At 42.6% G+C, this 17,367-nt stretch overlaps 2 protein-coding genes across 4 annotated transcripts in view; both read left to right on the top strand.

The window, feature by feature from the left end:
* The first annotated feature begins 266 nt into the window (after nt 1-266).
* Nucleotides 267-7,951, top strand: LOC4802599 (uncharacterized). 3 transcript variants are annotated; one of them, XM_001359452.4, is made up of 7 exons: nt 267-488; nt 550-649; nt 5,728-6,129; nt 6,196-6,281; nt 6,581-6,664; nt 7,283-7,533; nt 7,606-7,951. In XM_001359452.4, exons 3-7 carry the CDS (start codon nt 5,733-5,735, stop codon nt 7,730-7,732), a joined length of 945 nt encoding a protein of 314 aa, XP_001359489.2. In that variant the 5' UTR covers nt 267-488; nt 550-649; nt 5,728-5,732; the 3' UTR covers nt 7,733-7,951. The 3 variants fall into 3 exon arrangements, with proteins under 3 accessions (XP_001359489.2, XP_033232294.1, XP_033232295.1); XM_033376403.1 differs by having other exon boundaries at nt 267-649; nt 5,731-6,129; XM_033376404.1 differs by lacking the exon at nt 6,581-6,664 and having other exon boundaries at nt 267-649.
* Nucleotides 7,952-16,451: 8,500 nt separating this feature from the next.
* ATP8B (ATPase phospholipid transporting 8B) overlaps nt 16,452-17,367 on the top strand; it is a 51,444-nt gene continuing 50,528 nt past the window's right edge. Inside the window, exon 1 of the mRNA XM_033380542.1 lies at nt 16,452-16,962. The gene's annotated coding sequence lies outside the window, so the exon portion shown is untranslated. The remainder of the gene's footprint in view (nt 16,963-17,367) is intronic.

Below are 17,367 nucleotides of genomic sequence, written 5' to 3'. Positions count from 1 at the left end.
GGTAGACCGCAACAGAAACCGTTTAACCCGACAAAACGCACCAGACAACAATGGGCCATAAACGCATTAACAGTAATGGCAAACAAAAAGAGGGGCAGAGCCAGAAGACAGATCATGTCACACCTGCGCACGAGTGACTAGCAACGTGTTGGACCTCGAGCGTCCAACGCGCTCCTACCTGTGCAGGTGAGCGACCCAACATGTTCGCTTGCATTTCTTCGTTTTCCAGTTCCATCGCGAAGCCCCTGAAAATGGGTCAGGCTATATAAACGCAAGTTCAAGGCGATCGCCGTTTCAGACAACTTCAGCAGCCGACGCAGCAACACCACAAAACCACCAGCAATAGCACCACCTTAAGCGGCAACAGCGCTTAAACCCTCCATCGCGAAGTGAAATCCGAAGTCTCTCGAAGTGGGATCGAAGTAAACGAAAGTTGGTATCGATCGGCAAAATATATAGAGAGAGAAATTTTCCAGTGCAATTTTTGGGTGAATTTTTAAGTGAATTGTGTGCTTGACAATCGCGTGCTGAAATTTTTCGTTTTTCCAGTGCCAACGAGCCAAAACTACACTCCCCTAAAGGTGTAATTAAAATTTTGCTTAATTGTTTTGAGTTCAGCCAGCTGAAAGACAGCGGTACTAACAGACAGGTGAGAGAAATTTTTTTACAACAGCGCAAAAAAAAAATGTCCGACTAAACCAGTTTGTAATGGAACTGTGCAAATTGAAATGGTTTAATTCAGAGACATTCCATTAAAGAGTTCAATTATTTGTTCAATTTAATGAAAGCGATTTTAAATGGTGAAAATTATAGTTTAATCTATGAGCTATTTTGGGAGTTTACTAAATTTCAAGATACATATTTCATCATTTGTATATGTCATCTTTGGCAAAAGTTTGCGGATATAGTGGGGAGTTTTTAGTCATGAAACAAATATTTTGGAATGTTGTATTTCCTGGAGATTTGTATGACTAATTTATGATGTAGTATTACATTGGATAAAATATGTTTAATGTGAGATTGAATTTGAATTACTGTTGTTTCCGGTCCATTTCTTTGGAGTCTGAATCTATTGGGGATCCGTACTTTAATTTACATACCACTAATATGGTTATGAATCTGCTAAAAACTAAAACATACTTGGAATTATTTTCCTTAAATCTATATAAATTCTGAACAGTTTATAATACTAAATAATTTTGTTAAATGATTTATCATGGATATGCTACGACTACTTTCCGCTTAAGAATTCTGCAATTCATGTAAAGGACCACATTTAAATTTTATAAAATATTATGGGACTATGAATAAAGATTCTTTAGATTAGTGACGCGCCCTTTCCCTTTGAAGCACTGCACTCAATAATCTCCACCAAGATCACCTGATAGACTTCTTATTTCGCAGCTTAAGCCATATTGCCTTTAAGCTTGATCCACAAACCAATTGATTAGCACTGTGTCTACCCCAGAGCCATAGTCCACAGCCTAAAGCCAGAACCAGAACCAAAACCAGAGCATTAGAAAGTTATTTACAATTGATTGAATGCCACAGTTCTGTCCCGTCGTCGTGCCATGCGTTTTGTTTGTCCAACAAATTGGGGCTTTATGGCAACAGCCAAATATTTGGGTCAGGCCTAAAGAAATAACAGAACTTGAAGCATAAATAAGCAACAAAAATGAGCCGCAGAAGGGGCGAGAGCGAGAGCGAGAGAGGAGAGAATTTCTGTTAAACGAGTTAACAACTTTGCATGAAAAAGCAAACAGAAACCCATCGACTGGACCTAGCGTGGAACATGTCAAAAGAAAGAGAGTGGGGGGGGCGGTGGCATGTGGTAAGCAGAGACGCGTATGTGAGGTGCGGGTCGATGCGGTGTAAGGTGGGGGGACACTACCAGCCGGGCACGCACTCTTGGCCAAGAGGCAACAGACCCGGCTACGTATGGAAATGTGCACTGAGCCCAGGTTCTTTGGAAAGCAAACCGATGTGAAGCAAACCTCCAATGTGCAGTGCTGCCGACGCCGACGATGATGATGGCCGCCCACTGACCCAATTGGGCGCCTGTCGCCCGTCTGTCCACCTTTCCAAAGAATTTTCGTTTTCTGGCCCCCTCTTTTGGCGCTCTCAACTCACTCTCCTTTTGTGGAGGAGGCCTTGCGGCCGTTTTGTCTGTGGCCTTGATTCCATGTGCTCTTCACTCTCTTGCTCTTTCTCTCAGAGTTTCTGCTGTCTCTGCTGGCTGCTGCCAATTAATGCCTGTCGTTTGGACAAGTCTTTTGGGCCAATTTCCTATACAGAATATATATATTTATTTTATTTATTTAATTGCCTGTAAAAGGTCACGTTTGTCTGCCATTTGCTTACCAATTTGCTTGGCATTCAACCCATTTTCTGATTTTCTGCTGCCGGCCCTTTATTTATTTCTTATCGTCCCGTCTTCTACCTTGAAGCAAGTTATTTTATTTTATTTAACTTCTTCTCATTTTTTTCGTTGGTAACTTTCATTCATTTATCGGTTTGTTGTTGGTTTTTGGTTTCTTTTGGCATTTTGCGGTTGTAGTTGTTGGTTTTGCTGACTGGCTGGCTGACTGGCTGGCTGGCTGTTCGGTTGTCAAGTAGAGTGAGGTGAAAGTTTTTGCTTTGAAGCTGTTAAGTTGCCTTTGGAGTCGAGTTAAATTGAATTTGTTTTCGTTGATTGCACTCTGAGAGAATGCCTTGAACCTTGAGGGGGATATGTTATCTGGCAGTGTGGTTAAAACTAAGGCAAAAAACATTGCCTTTCTTTGAGACTGCTATGACTTTCAGGTTGCTATGACAGTCGCAATTTGTGTCTCAGCTGCACTGCAGCTGACTAATAACCATAATGGCAATGGCAATTGCAAGTGCAATTTGTTCTGCTTTCTTGCAGTCGCCAACTATATTTATCTGTTGGATTTGCAGACTGCATTTTGGGGTCAGTAAAAGTTGGAGACAAGTTTTAGTGAACTTTTCCTTACCTCAAATCCCTTGGCTATCATTTCTGTTTGCCGTCGGATTGCGTCACTTTGGAAATTTGTTACCAAATAATCGATATAACTAGTCAACACTCTTTACCCTCACGCACGAACTTCACAGACGAATTAAAATGCAGCACAGTTCGTCAATCATTTGGCCAAATGCCATCCGCTAGCTAGCGGTTTTTCATTCGAGGTTGCTGACCAGCGATACAAAACGAAAGACTTAAGCCACAAACTGGCTAGAAAGCCGCAGTGCGTGCCAATTATGGTTAAGTACGCCACTCTGAACAATTGCTATTTATTTAAAATTGTTAACCTCTTCTTGGTCAATAAACCTTGGCTCGGATTCTGGGCAAAAAGAAAGTGAAACCTGCATATTTGTGTGGTGTGGAGGCTGCTCTGCTCAAGTTTCTCTGCGGAAACCAGTCCATGACTGTCCAGAAATCTGGCTAACGCTCTTTTAGGTCTTCACTGAAGAGAATGAATGATTCACAAAAGAGCAGAGAGCACTGGGCATGAGCATGTATCTATGTATCTCTGCATCTTTCTCTGTATCTGTGCTCACTTACCGCAAATCACGAACATTTTTACCGCTTTCTCATCTTTGACTTTGACCAGAAACCCGGTGGAGCATGCCTCGGCACGAGACCGCAAACGAAACTGAAAATAAATATCACATAAATTACAATGATATTTCTCCTTTTACGAGTACGTCCAAAGAACTTGGTTATTGTTACACGCGTATATTTACTCCCCCTCTTTATGGCATTTCTTTTCCTCTCTGTGTGTCTCTCTTCCTCTGGGTGTTTTTGCGGTTTCTACACTTTCTAATTTGCGACTTTTGACCAACTGCAGCCGTGTAATTGCTGCTCTCTGTATTGAAATGGCGCTGTTGCTTTGGCGGCTTTTTATATAGATTTTAATTGCCATTTTTAGACAAACGATTTGGTGCTGCTGCTGGCCATGAAAGTAAGAGTTTCGTGTGAAGTTTCCAATTAAAGTTTGCGTGTTTCTTTGAAGTGAAAAATGAATAAACAGAAGTTTGTGGAGGGAAAGGCGCAACGATTGGAGAGAATTATGTCACAGAAGATGGTTGTCATAAAGATGAGAGTTCTTTGAGTCAAGCCAGTCATTTTCCCATCACAATCACAATTTCCCCGGCATTTTACCATTTCTCTCTCGTATAATCAATGAAATTTCTCTGCCACATGCAGGTATCATATCCTCAGCCATTAATTACCATTATCTTAACGACTCGATCACGGTTGCAGATCTCTGGAGCTGCAACTGGCTCTAACAGCTTTCTAAATTTACATGATCGCCGTAATTTCCACGGAACTGTGTCGAATTGTGTCACAAAACAATCAAATCTCGATTGGCATAACCGTGAGATGGGGTTTTCTGCTGCTGCTGCTGCTGCTGTCTGATTAATGATCAGCCAATTTACATTTCAATGCAGTCTGACCCAATCTGGGAGCCTGTTCTTCGGCGGCCGGCAATTAAATGGAAATCAATGCAATCTCTGTTCTGCCATTGGCATTCCTCTAGACTCCAGAGTCTCCACTCTAGAGATTCCCCACAACTCCACACACACTCGTTGGCTTTATTAATTGTAACGGTAGCCTGTTGCATGACATCTGAGCAAGAGAACCGCTAACTGGAACAGGTTCTTGCCACAGCAACAAAATAATATTAAAAAAGAAAATAAAGAACAGATCGGGTCAGAAATAATGCGAGGATGAAAGAACTTCTCCCATTCACATCCCCATTCTAATTCGCTCGGATGAAGAGCTCGATTCTGGATGGTTCCCAATGCTCCTAATACCATGCAAAACTGAAACTGTGATGATCGCATTGAGGAAGTCTCTGCTAATTGCTCTTACTTGGCACCTCAGCTGTGCGCCCCACCTGTGGCAGCTTTCTATGTTTCTCAACTTGGGTAATTTCCCTGCCGCTTCTGCCACAGAAACCACTGCATGGGCATGGGTATGGCATGGCCATGGGTATGGGTATGGCTATGGGATGGGATGGGATGGGATGGGTGAACAGGTTCAGTTTGACCGACACCTTAATTGGGAGCAGTTAGACTAGTTTCTAGCTGTTTCGGAAGCAAACCTGGAGACGCTTTGGCTTTGGCTTCGCACTGAGCTTTGGCGTTGGCTTTAATTACGCTCCACAACAACTTTCTTATCTGGTTTCCATGGAAATTGTAAAGTAATTTTTGCTCCATGAGAAATGGAAAATTTTTGACAATACCTGGGCGAAGCTTTTCTATTTTGTTCTCTATTTTTTTGGGTGCCAGTTAAAGAATATTTGAATGGAAATGAAATGCTGCACTACTAAGATGGGTTGCTTGCAAGACAATAATTCATTATTTTAATGGGTGAAAGTGTAGTTCCAGAGAGGTATTTACAAGTATAAATCTTATTGTGTGAAAACTAAAATAAAGAACTGATTTTTATAATGAATAATCTACAATTCCTACAATTGTTTACATTTTTGGAGACTTCAAATTATGACCAATATGTATGTACCTACGTATGTAATACTCGTAGCATAACGAAATCAGGGCAAGCATGTGCCACTGAAAGGGGTCGAACCTAATTTTAATGCCCGACTCGTGCGGCAGTTCAGGAAACTCATTCACACACAATTGGGCAATGTGAAAGTGTTATGCCAATTGCCGACATTGCCGTTCGATGAATTTCAAATTATTTTGCTCTGTCCTTTGCAGCAGTCATGTGGAATCAGAGTAAAGTGCACGCCTATCTGCTGCTCTCGATAGTGGCCAGCAATTGCCTGCTGACGACCTACGCCTTCCCGCAGCAGGAGGTCTACCAGAGACAGCACCAGTTGGCCCAATCCCCAGTCTATCGGGGGGAGGAGAGTGCCAGGAAGTTCGCGGTGAAGCCGAACGCCTCCAAGAAGGTAGCTCTGGACGACATCGAGGACGATCTGGAGAACAATCAGCTGCAGGAGACTGTGGGCGGTCCGGGCGGATTCACGTGGTCCAATATGCTGTCCACCGTGATGACCATGTTCTTCAACGGCGCCGTGAATGCCCCTTCGAAGTCCGACGATGTGGACTCCTCGGTTGGACTGGGTGGCAGTCCCTGGGCCAATGTGATCTCCATGGGTAAGTCTCACTCGATAGCTGTACTTCGTTGGACTTCCCATAATTGATCCATATATATATATACAGGTCTTCGCATCATCAACACTCTGTTGGGCGGTGGAGCCCCCAGCGATGGCATCGATAAGGTTGACAACGGCGGATCTCCCATGCAGGTAAATCGATCGATCCATTAGCCACATAACATGGTGTACACTTACTGATTGCTTTTGTGCCACTTTTGTTTTGCTTTTATCGTAATACGTTGATTATTCGTTGATCGTTGGATCGTTCATTGTTTCGTTTTACATACATACATACATCCATACATAAATACATACATACATATATCTAAAATCTTAAATTTATACTGATTCTGGGTGTTTGGCTCTTCTTATTCTTTCGATTATGTTCGTTTCCCGAATACCGCCTACCTCCTCTACCTGTACCTCTTCCTCTCTAATAAATCGCACAGGGCGTATTGGTGGCTGTGATGTCTGCCGTTTTGGGCTCCAGAGACCCCGATCAAGTCAACTCGATGGCCAAGCAAGCTGGCGAGGTAAACATCTTTATTGCTTTCACAAAACATACAACAAAATCAAGAAACACTAGGCAACAAGATCGGGGAGGGGATTGCACGGGAGGATTTCAATAAATTTGAAGATATGTTAAAAGATATTGTCCTAAAGCTTCCAGATGGTTTACTGGAGAATTTTTAATAGGATTGTAGGTATATTCTTAATTAAATATCATTTAGATTTAAGTCGAAATACTTCAGGGAAAATTGAAAGGCTTTGAAGTGAAATCTTCTAAGAATAGGAATATTTATGAATTATTTTTAATCAAAATTATGCATTAAATCAGTCTAAGATTAAAAGTTACCTTTCTTTAACTCACGCCCGAATCTTGTTGCCTAGTGCTGAGAATGTAAATGTTTTATATGCACACACACACACACACCACACTCTTACACCAAACACTTACACACACACCGCCACACGCAAACACTCACACGCACACACACACCTTTTAGAATTGGCACAAGCAAATGCAAGACTAATTGACTAATGCTTCCTCTGCCCCGTTCCCGTCCCCATCCCCGTCCCCAACCAAACATAAACACACACACACACTCCACACACACGCCTTCCACTGAACAATGCTCCCCCTTCCACAGTTCATTCAGATCGTGATGAATCTGCTGGACGCCCTGAAGACCTCCTTCTCGCACCGCTCCCTCACTGCCCGCTCCCTGGGCAAACGTGACTCGGTGAGCGACGCCGTCGTCGCGGGCATCTCCCTGATGAAGGGCTACGTCCGCACCTACCGCAACTCAGAGGACAAGTGCACGCAGCGCTACATGTGCGATGCCAACACGGAGTGCGTTCGCGAGATTGGCGGCAGCAGCATCTTCTGCCAGCTGGGATCGTAAGTCACACGCCAGAAGAAAAACACCGCCCTGAGATATTTTTTAATCACAACTCTCTGCCCCTTTTTTAGTTACGCCACCAGCTATGTGCTCGGACGCAGCAGTGGCGGCAGCTTCGAGGAGCTGTACGACGCTGGTCGCCGAGGGCGCTCCGGATTTGACTGCCGCCAGATGTATCTGGAGTGCAATGAGGTCTAGATCTCACTAGACCGGGAGGCTAGTGGCTCACTAAACTTCCTTAGTGCTAACGACTGGACTTTTCTCTTAAATAATTTAAATTAATTTATGTACTTCCATTTAGACCTTAGCTATTTATATTATTTATTTACAAAAATTCTGTATTTATTTGCGTTTCTGACAAAAACAACAATCCTTACAAAATAAATGCATTGAAAGACATTGGTGCTTTTTCCAAGTCAATGGTGAAACAAATTTGAACTTACGTTGCGCGCTCAAAACGATGAGCTGTTCTTGTTCCAACAGTCTGGCAGCACTGTTTATTCAAAAATTGCACCGCTTGGATTTACTTTGTAAAAGCAGTTTACCTAAGCAGTCCAGCAAAGCAGTACTAATTGCAAGCGGTTCAAACAGTCGAAAGAAGTTCACTAAAGCAGTGCTTAACGGATGTTTGAAACAGAATTTATCTCTAAGTACGCATACGTCACGTAGGCCCTAAAATTATACTTTCACAGGTGAAATTTTTGCAGCTAAATACCAAAAAAATTATGCTGTTTGAAAATTCGCCTTGTACCTCCATGTTTTCTGTTTATTTAACAAGAATAATTATTGCGGTCTTTCACCAGTTTCACCCTAATGGGTGTCTGTGTCTGACTAATAAATTGTATCAAAATAAATCTTCAATTTTATACAAAATTTTTTCTATTTATAGCAAATACAAAGACAGTCATCAAAATATGCAGTTTTCAGGCAACTTCTTGGCCATAAACACCCAAAGACAGGGTGGCCCCCATGTTTTGTCTTTGCTGGTGCAATAATTCAAGTGGTGTGTCTACTCCACTTAACATTCATCCACCCATCGTCGCCTTGACAGCAAAGTTACCGCCTCTTTGGAGTTTCTTTGATGCAACTTGCTGCCGTCTCGGTCTCGGTCGTTGTCCTGGTTTTTATTGCTTATCAACATTCAGCAGCAGACATAAGTGACAGCCCCAAGAGATGGCCAGGGAAGTCCTTGTGGCAGGAGAAAGTTTTACAAAAAAACATTAATTCACATACCTGGGTGCACACGGCAGCTTCTTTGGAGTAGGCCATTTTTGGGGGGGAAGACAAGCAGGAAAACTTGCCAGGCCAAAGGCAAGGAACTTGTCTTGTCTCTGGGCCACTGCGCAGCTGCAGCCGTTCACAAAGTTTCTGCAATTTTGATAAATGCCAAGGCACAGCTGAGATTTATGGGACAGCCGGCAACGCCGACGCAAAGAAAATGTGCACCAGGCAATTGGAATATACGGAAACTTAACTAAACTCCGCAGGCATATCTTCCAGTGGATGAGTTTAAGTGTGTGTGTTTGTGTGTGAGTTTGTGTGTGGGTGACAGAACAGAGAGCCTAACCCACATTTAATGGGCGGAGATGGCAACATTTTGTCCAATGCAACAGCAGCAGCAGAGGCAGCAGCAGTGGCAGCCTCCAAAGTTATGATTAATTTGTGCGGCCAAGTTTTTGCTACTGCTGGGGAGTCTCCTGCTGCAGCCCACCAAAAAAAGTTGTTCCATCTAAAGAATTGTTTGTTTCCACTATCTGCAGGAGCAGCGGCAGCAACAGAGGCTGCAGCTGCAACAGCAGGAGCCTTCTGTCCGTAATTAAAGGCGCTTTCGACCAAATGGCAACCGGCGCTGGCGCTGGCGCTGGCACTGGCACTGGCATTGGCTGGCGATGCATCGCTTAAAATTCCATTTAATTACGTTGAGTGTTGAATATCTTTAGTGCGCTAATTAGAACTGCGCGCAAAACTTTTCTCGGACACCAAATGTACTCCCAGACAGCCGCCCCACGAAGCGCCTTGGCTGTCTCGTAGCAAAACTCTGAAAATGAAACAATCGAATTTGGACAACGATCTAATTTGCACCAGAAGTAGCAGAGCTAACAGCTGCAACAGGAGGAGTGCCGTGGCAGCATCTGAAGTCCATGCTCGAGCATGAGTTTGACATTTTTGTCAGACTGCTTAAATTGTTTTTCGCAGATTATAATTTACTTCTTGTCTGGGAAACAGATTAAGTCTGCCCGCCCGGATCTGGGTGGTTTTTTAATGAAATTTCAAAGTGTTGCTGATGGCTAATTGTTCTTGGTAGAATTTAAATGAAATTAATAGGAACTTTTCAAAAGAGTTTCACAGCATAAGTAAACGTAAGTTCTTTGATTTGTTAACGTTCTTGGTGACCATTTCGTTGAGGATTTATAAAGTTAATTATAGATCCATTGAGAAAAGAATTGATTAATTACAGAGCGGATTGTTGATGACAGCTCCATTTCCATATGAGTTAAACTGAAATGTGAGCAGCATTCAACAATTGTTCAATCGTTTTTATATTAAAATAAAAATACGGATAAATCTGTAAATTGAATAAACATTTTCAATAAAATTGTCATTTCTGCTCGTTGCTATTATATATTCATATATCGTGCATATACATGCATATCATGCAAGCCAATAAAAATTAAAGTACATGCATTTCTGTTGCCCACTGCATTGCCATAATTTCTGTTTGAAAATAATTAATTTTCTTCTTTGAGCTGTAATTAAATCCGGTATCAAACGTATCAAATATTATTCAATAGCAAGCTAACAATAGATTTTGTCGAAATTCCACATTTAAATGTACATAAATGCTCATATCTCTTGGCAAATTTAATATCATTTGTGTCCAAAAACAAGTTAAAGGTGTTCCCTTTAGCACAGAAAGAGACATGGAAGCCAGATAAGTTTTTTATCAACCTTATTTCCTACACTTCTTGTCTGAGCTGTCAAAATAGGTTCAGCATTTCGAGTCAGAAGAGAAGGGATCTGTGACACACAAATGTAGGAAACTTTTGCCCGACATTAGCACTCTGACACGAGCCGAAAAAAAACTACTGCATATTTATGGTAAATCCATGAGGAAAACGGAAAACCTAACCGCAAATCAACAGAGAAGCACATATATAGATAAGCACACGTACAGTCAGCAGGTACATAAATGTCCATCAAAGTCGCTGGCAATTATTTTGATATTTGCACAAGCATTTTTTGATTTGATTTCCTTGTTGGCTTTGTCCAAATCAATTTATTTGAGCGGCCAAAAGTGCGAAAATCTGTCTGATAACCTCAATTTAAGAATAAAAGCTGTAAAAATCAGTAAAAATCCCACCGACAAACAGTAAAATGGCTAAAGCCGGGGAAAAAAAGAACAGGTGAATATACATTTTTTGCAAAAATGCTGTCGCCTTAGGCGTCTGGGACAAAAATTGACCTATTGAAAAATTTAATGTTTGCATACAACAATTTCCTGCAGACAGAAATAACAATGACAACAATGAGGCTGACAACGAACCTGAACGTGAACGTGAACGGGAACGTGAATGAATGTTCTGCTGATGCTGACAACTACAACAAGCCTTTAGGGCTGTAAAAAATTGGTAGAAAATGAAACCCGAAAGCAAACCACAGGCCAGGGCAGGGCGACCAGGACATCCAGGACGAGTGGGGGACAGGACACAACGCCGGAGGCGGTCGCTGCACCACGGGAAGCCACGCGGGCAGTTAAATCGATACACTGGGCGTATAAGCGAAACAAAACCAATACCAAAAGGCGACACACTGCCGGAATTTGCATTTGGCTTCTACCTCACCCCTCACCACTGCCCCCCGCCAACAGCACCACCACACTCCACTCCAATACTGACACGCTGCGGGCCCTCCGGCAATGTGTGTGGGGCATGTCAGTGGTTGTCACCATCAGCATCACCAGATCCACAGGCAGAGCCAGCACCAGGGCCAGCACCAGGGCCAGAGACAGGAACCAGGGATATGGCCTAACTCTGCCCTGCTGCTCTGTGCTGCTGTCAGCGTCGACGATATTGGCTTTTTTCGGGATTCTCCCCCGTGACAACAGTGTGGGTGAACCGGCGGCTGGGTGTCACTCTGGAAAAATCACAAGGCGCCCGGCATCCAGTAAACGCATTCTATGCCAGCTTTTCACCCCATGACCCACGGACCAATTCCAATTTTTGAGCTGGCCTGGCAGGTCCGCTGACGACGACACCGTGTCTTATATCACGTGTAAAATGAGTTTTCTTTTCGGTCTCCCAAATGTTTATGGTTCGCCTTATTTTTTCATGAGACATCATGGCCCAGGCGCGCCCTAACAAACAATCAACCGAAAACCATTAAAAAATCAGGTCATTTTATGCTGGTGAATTTTCATAAATTTCTGAACAATATTCTACCATATTTGACGTCACTGTGGGGCTGCCGCCATCGTGTTTTTTGTTTCAGGGTTTGACAGGCGATTTTGCGTTCAGTTCGGACAAGTTGGAATTGCTCAAATTTGCGAAAGCATTTTCGAAAAAAGTTCGACCCTACAGAATGTGGTTTCAAGTGGAACTCGCATTCATTGTGGGCACAACTTTTTGCACTCTTTCGACTTGTGTGAAATATATTGAATTATTAACGGCGAAAAAAGGTGGAAATATTTAAACGAAATAACCGATTTTTGGCAGCTGTCCATCCATTCTTCCATACATCCAGCCTCCGGCTATTTTGGTGGTTTCCTTTTTGCGTTTGGGGGCGGGAAAATATCACAAAAACCATTTGGCTACAAACTACATTCCGGTGGGGGAGGTGGAGGGGAAGTCTGGTTATAGGTTTCTTCGCCTTATCGACTCCATTGGCAGAGCCTTTGCTCTCCTTCTCCTGCCGTCGCTGGTTGATGTAAACAAGCTGTCAAAGCTGCCGAGAATCGATTTGATTTCCTCAGTAATGGTTCCTCCGGCTTCCCTACACAACTTTGGGGCCACCTGTTTTTGTGGTCAAGAGTTTTGTGAAAATATTTATAGAAATTATGTTGAGGAATAAAGTGCAAGGGCAGATATATAAATATGTTGAAAGGTAGTCGAGAATAGTCCCTAAGAAATTAAGTATTGTAATACTTTTCCTACTCACTGTACAGGAGGTATTAACCTGTTTAAATGGTCACCATTTTGTATCTACAAAATGTTTAAGTGCTTTGCTTGCAATCCTTCCTAAAATATTTGCCATTAGTGCTCTGTTTGTTGGTTCTTTTTCTCAAACTAAACAGCGATAACTCTAAAAGTACTTAATTTTGTTTCCTAACATTTAAAATGTAATTGAAGTTCAATCCTCTTTCAGTTAGCACAAAATCAGGCTTAAAGTTTGGCCACTCGATTGCCTCTATCCGGTTTAGTCTCACCCTTCGAAGCCTGAGGCCCGAGTGGAATTCGATTTGGCCACTTTAATTACGGCCGCGTAGGGCATTCAAACTTCCATTGGCCAGAGTCACATCCGCCGAGAGGAGATAAGTATTTTGCTGGTCCTACTATCGCTGTAGCGCTCCCCTCTCTTCCCCTCCCTTCCACCCTTCCGCAGCTCGGACAGCTGGAAATTTGGGCAGAGCCCCATGTTAGTGATATTTTCCCATACATATACTCTTACTCACACTCGTATATTTGTTGGTATTTCGGTTGCCTCTTGCTCCCGACACAAATTGCTTAAAGTGGAAAATTGCTGGCGCTGCATTTGTGTCCTGGTTCCCCCAATCTGCCCCAGAGGATGGCGACTGGCGTTTTGGAGGATGAAGAGTGTGTGTGGTGCTGGACCCACGATTCGTTTTGGTTTTGTTTGTGCCTGCATCTATGTATCTTTTATTGGTTCCTTCTATCTCTTCCGCACTTTCTCTCAACCGCAACCTCAGTCGCTGTTCGTTGCTTCCTTCCCAATCAAATCAATATTCGATTGATGCGAATGCTATTATCTTTTTATTATGAACATTTATTTGCCATTGACTGCTGCTCAATTTGCCAGATAATTTTCATGTTGCGCCCCCGACAAATTAGTTCCAGCCATTGACGACTAATTGATGAGGGTCCTCGGACCACTTGTCACCGCATCGATTTGCCATAATCTATCACACATCCTGAGCGATTGGTTGACTTTTTTGGGGGAAAAATCAACCCTTTTGGAGCAAGTCCATCAACTGATTTCTTTATTGCCATCGATACGGCTCCAAGATGTTTTATGAGAAATAAATGCCTGCCGGCCTGCTTCATCAGCAGTTGCTACAAAGTACGGATCGCAATCTCATAAAGCCAATTCGAATATTTGCTTAAGAATGCCATAAAAAAGGGCACAGGGATAAGCCATAAAACCATGTCTAGTGTGAGTCCGGGGGATACTAAATATTTCCCTTCAAGCAACCTCTGACACTCACTGACACCCTAGGCCCCGCCGATACTCGTAATAAATATGTTAGGCCATAAAAAAGTTGGCTTGGAGTTCGTTAAACCAATGCCCGTACTCCAAGCTAAATCCAAGTGTAAGCCAGGCCTGTTCGACTTTTTTAATTGTACTTGGGCCAATAATTTTCTATTGCTTTTTAAACGCTGCGCTACGTGAAGAAAATAAAACAATTGTCGGGGTCACCATGCCGGGGCGCCTTCCAGGCATCACCGAAAATTAAGCCAGTACCACAAACGGTGTAAACAACATATAATTTGATTGTTCCTTCGACAGGGTCTGGTGAGCATTTTCTAATTAAAATTTGTACTGCAATTGCTTTAATTAAAGCCGCAAGGTGAGCGCCAAACTTTATGGCCAATACAAATTTTGGGCAGGATTTTGTGCTGGGTGCTGGGTGCTGGAGCTACTCCAAATAACTTTTTGCCAGACAAAGTTTACTTGGTAATTTATTGAGTTTGCATTCGAGGGCAGCTTTTAATTAGCAGAAGGACGAAAGATTCTCACACCAGAAAAAATCGAAGCTTAAGTAAATTGTCAACACCGACCGGAATCGGGACTATGCATTATGTAGCAACTTTTCGAAGAGGATTGGCTGAATGACCCAATCTCGGGAGCTAAAAACTTTTTATTTTGGCTCCCAGACAACACACTGAAACCAGGACGTGAACAAGGATTGTCTTTAAATATTCAGTATCTTTTGCTTTAGTACGAGTATACCTACTCTGGTGTCAGGCTACATTCCCCTTTCAGTTGATGGGATTTTGGTGGAACTCTCATAAAAGCTTGTGATTGAGGCAATTTTCTCTTGTTTTATTGACAGGAGATAAAGCAAAACTGACCGAAAACCTATAAAAATCGTATATACGTATGCATGTTTTCTCTGCTGTGTTAAATGCATAATTAGCATAATGCAAAGTCTCTGTGGAGGGGCTTGTCAACTGACAGAATCTTTTCCTCAAACCCTTCAACCAATTAATTTATTACGAACTTCCCACACGTCCTTCCCATCAGACTGCCTTCCTATATATAGAGTATCACACCTTCGATCTCCTGAAACTGCTCTTCCCTAAGCGATGACGAAAGAAATTTGCTGTGAAGACAAAACTTATTATTTTGCTCTTCAAGTTGGTCCTGGTCCTGGTTCTGGTTCTGTTCCCGGTCCTGGGTTATCTCCCGTCGAACATCATCATCGGCAGCAGCGTCAGGGGTATACGTATAGAAGCGGCATCATCAGCATCAGTGCCATCATCATAATTTGCTGGCTGCGCTTATCGAACGAACGCCAAAAAAGTTAAGAATAATGTACACTTCAACATTTGTGCCATAGTTTGAAAAGAAAAAAATTCTGCAAAAGATTGCGGAAGGCATTGGCTGAACCCGTGGCGGCAGAGGAAACAAAGGCCCAAGCCGAAAATAGCAAACATAACTTGTGGAAAGAATTTTAGGGGGCTTCATCTCATTCTTTTTTTGGGTTATGGTAGGTCTTCCATGTTCCTTTTGTTTGTCCTGCGAGTACGTACACAACGGCTTACACTACTCTGTGTGTGTGTGTGTGTATTGTACGAGCTGTGTAATGCAAATGAAATGAGTTTTTGTTCAGCGGTTCAGCGAGGTATTCATTAAAGTTCGCTGATTTGGGGCCCACAAATTGCACTCGCCGATGGCCAACGGCAGGCTCCACAGACTGCCAAATGTGCAAATATTTATAACTGCAAACAACAGTGGTGCAAATTCATCGGCTCTAATAGCCTGCTGCCAGTTGGAGGAACACAATGTGCGGTTGAACGACTCTACAGAGCAGTCGGCTCCCATTTGGAATGCTCTTTGCATGGGTGTCCCTATCCCTATCCCTATCCCTACACCCATCATCATCATCGTCTGATTCGATGCTTCCGCCTGCGTGATCCTGCTGCTGCTTCTACCCAAATGCAAATGTTGTTGATAATGATTTGCATTTACGCGCATTACAGCAAACACATTTCTGGGAGGCCGATGGCAAAGCCGCACTGGACCCGTATCCAGGATGGACCTAGTTCGGTTCGCAAATGCGAAATGATTGGGATTCTTTGGACAGAAATTTCTTTTGCAATGTAATTTATCTTCCTCAAATTGAACTGTTCCACAGATACATCGTCGATAAGAGCACACTGACGTTCATCAGAGGCCTTAAATATCTAGAAAAAGTGATTACCCTTAACTCCTCTCACAGTTAACTCCTCTTCAAGAACACCCAGTACGTCTTCTGTTGACTCTAACAATTTTTGGTTCAATACAATTATCTAAAGATTTTTACTGATTTATTTACTTGGGATTTATTTACTTTATTTTGCAGAAGTTTGGGGGCTCGGCTTTCCCAAATTGTGGCTTATGGGGTTTGTCTTTTTAGTTGTTCTGTTTACAGAAATGCGATACCGCAAACACAACTCAGTTGGACTTTGCTCTGTCAAAAAGCAAGCCACGAGAAATACTTTCCCCGAACTCAAATGCTTCGGGGCAGTATTTTCCTAAAAAAATATGTAGAAAAGATGGAAAAGTTCAGGCTATATGACCCAAGTGCAAGGCAGAAGTAGTGGGATACTTTCAGACATCAAAGACATAAAACGCACTCACACTTTGCGAGAAGAGAAGGGGAAGGACCCTTTCCAAGAACAGAACAGGAGCTTAGTCCTTCAGGAGTGGCAAAAAGGGACATACACACACTCTCCGAAAAGGAAAAGGAAGAAAAAGGAAACCTCCTCCATCAGGGAAAGTGAGAAAACGAAGAAAGACTGTCTCGCTGTTAACCCAATTAAAGGGGCGTGGGTCAGCATCAAGAACAGCAAAAATTGTTACACCAGAAACGGTCAAGTCTGCGCCGGATGTCATTCGCTGCACTCGTCCCTGCTTTTCATGTAGTCTCGAGCCATTATGCCAAGGAAGCTGCCGCTGCCCCCTGGAGAAAGCGAGAGCAACAATAATAAGTACGTAAAAGTTCTTTCGATTCTCTTTCGATCCGGTTCTCGGAACACTCTTTGAAAGCGAGTTACGGGAATATGGGGAATAAGATTGTGTTTTCACGGTGGCATCATTTAAAAACCAATATTAAAAAGGAAATATTAAAGATTGTAGTGTAAAATAATTATCAGAAATTATATTGTATTATATCGCCGCAGCAGAGTATAAGGTTTTATCAAATTTCCTTCATTTTTTGCGCTCAATCAAGTTGTCCTTTCGCAAAGTATGAGATGACTTCAGTAATTCGATTGACTGAGAGGGAACGCATCAAATGAAAATTCAAATAAAAAAGCCAAAGCCTGGAAAGGGAAGTGATGGCCGAGAAGCATTTTAACGGATATTGAATATATTTAGCGCAGAAAAAATACGAA

Source organism: Drosophila pseudoobscura, chromosome 2 (genome assembly GCF_009870125.1).
Source record: "Drosophila pseudoobscura strain MV-25-SWS-2005 chromosome 2, UCI_Dpse_MV25, whole genome shotgun sequence".
Taxonomy (NCBI): domain Eukaryota; kingdom Metazoa; phylum Arthropoda; class Insecta; order Diptera; family Drosophilidae; genus Drosophila; species Drosophila pseudoobscura.
The sequence above is the reverse complement of the archived record's forward strand: the minus strand, read 5'-3'. Positions and strand labels throughout refer to the sequence as shown.

Bases quoted from the DNA above. Each gene is read 5' to 3' on its own strand.
- LOC4802599 (XM_001359452.4), top strand. From the start codon at position 5,733: ATGTGGAATCAGAGTAAAGTGCACGCCTATCTGCTGCTCTCGATAGTG. The intron at 6,130-6,195 runs GTAAGTCTCACT...ATATATATACAG, and splicing joins GGCCAATGTGATCTCCATGG to GTCTTCGCATCATCAACACT. The intron at 7,534-7,605 runs GTAAGTCACACG...CCCCTTTTTTAG, and splicing joins ATCTTCTGCCAGCTGGGATC to TTACGCCACCAGCTATGTGC.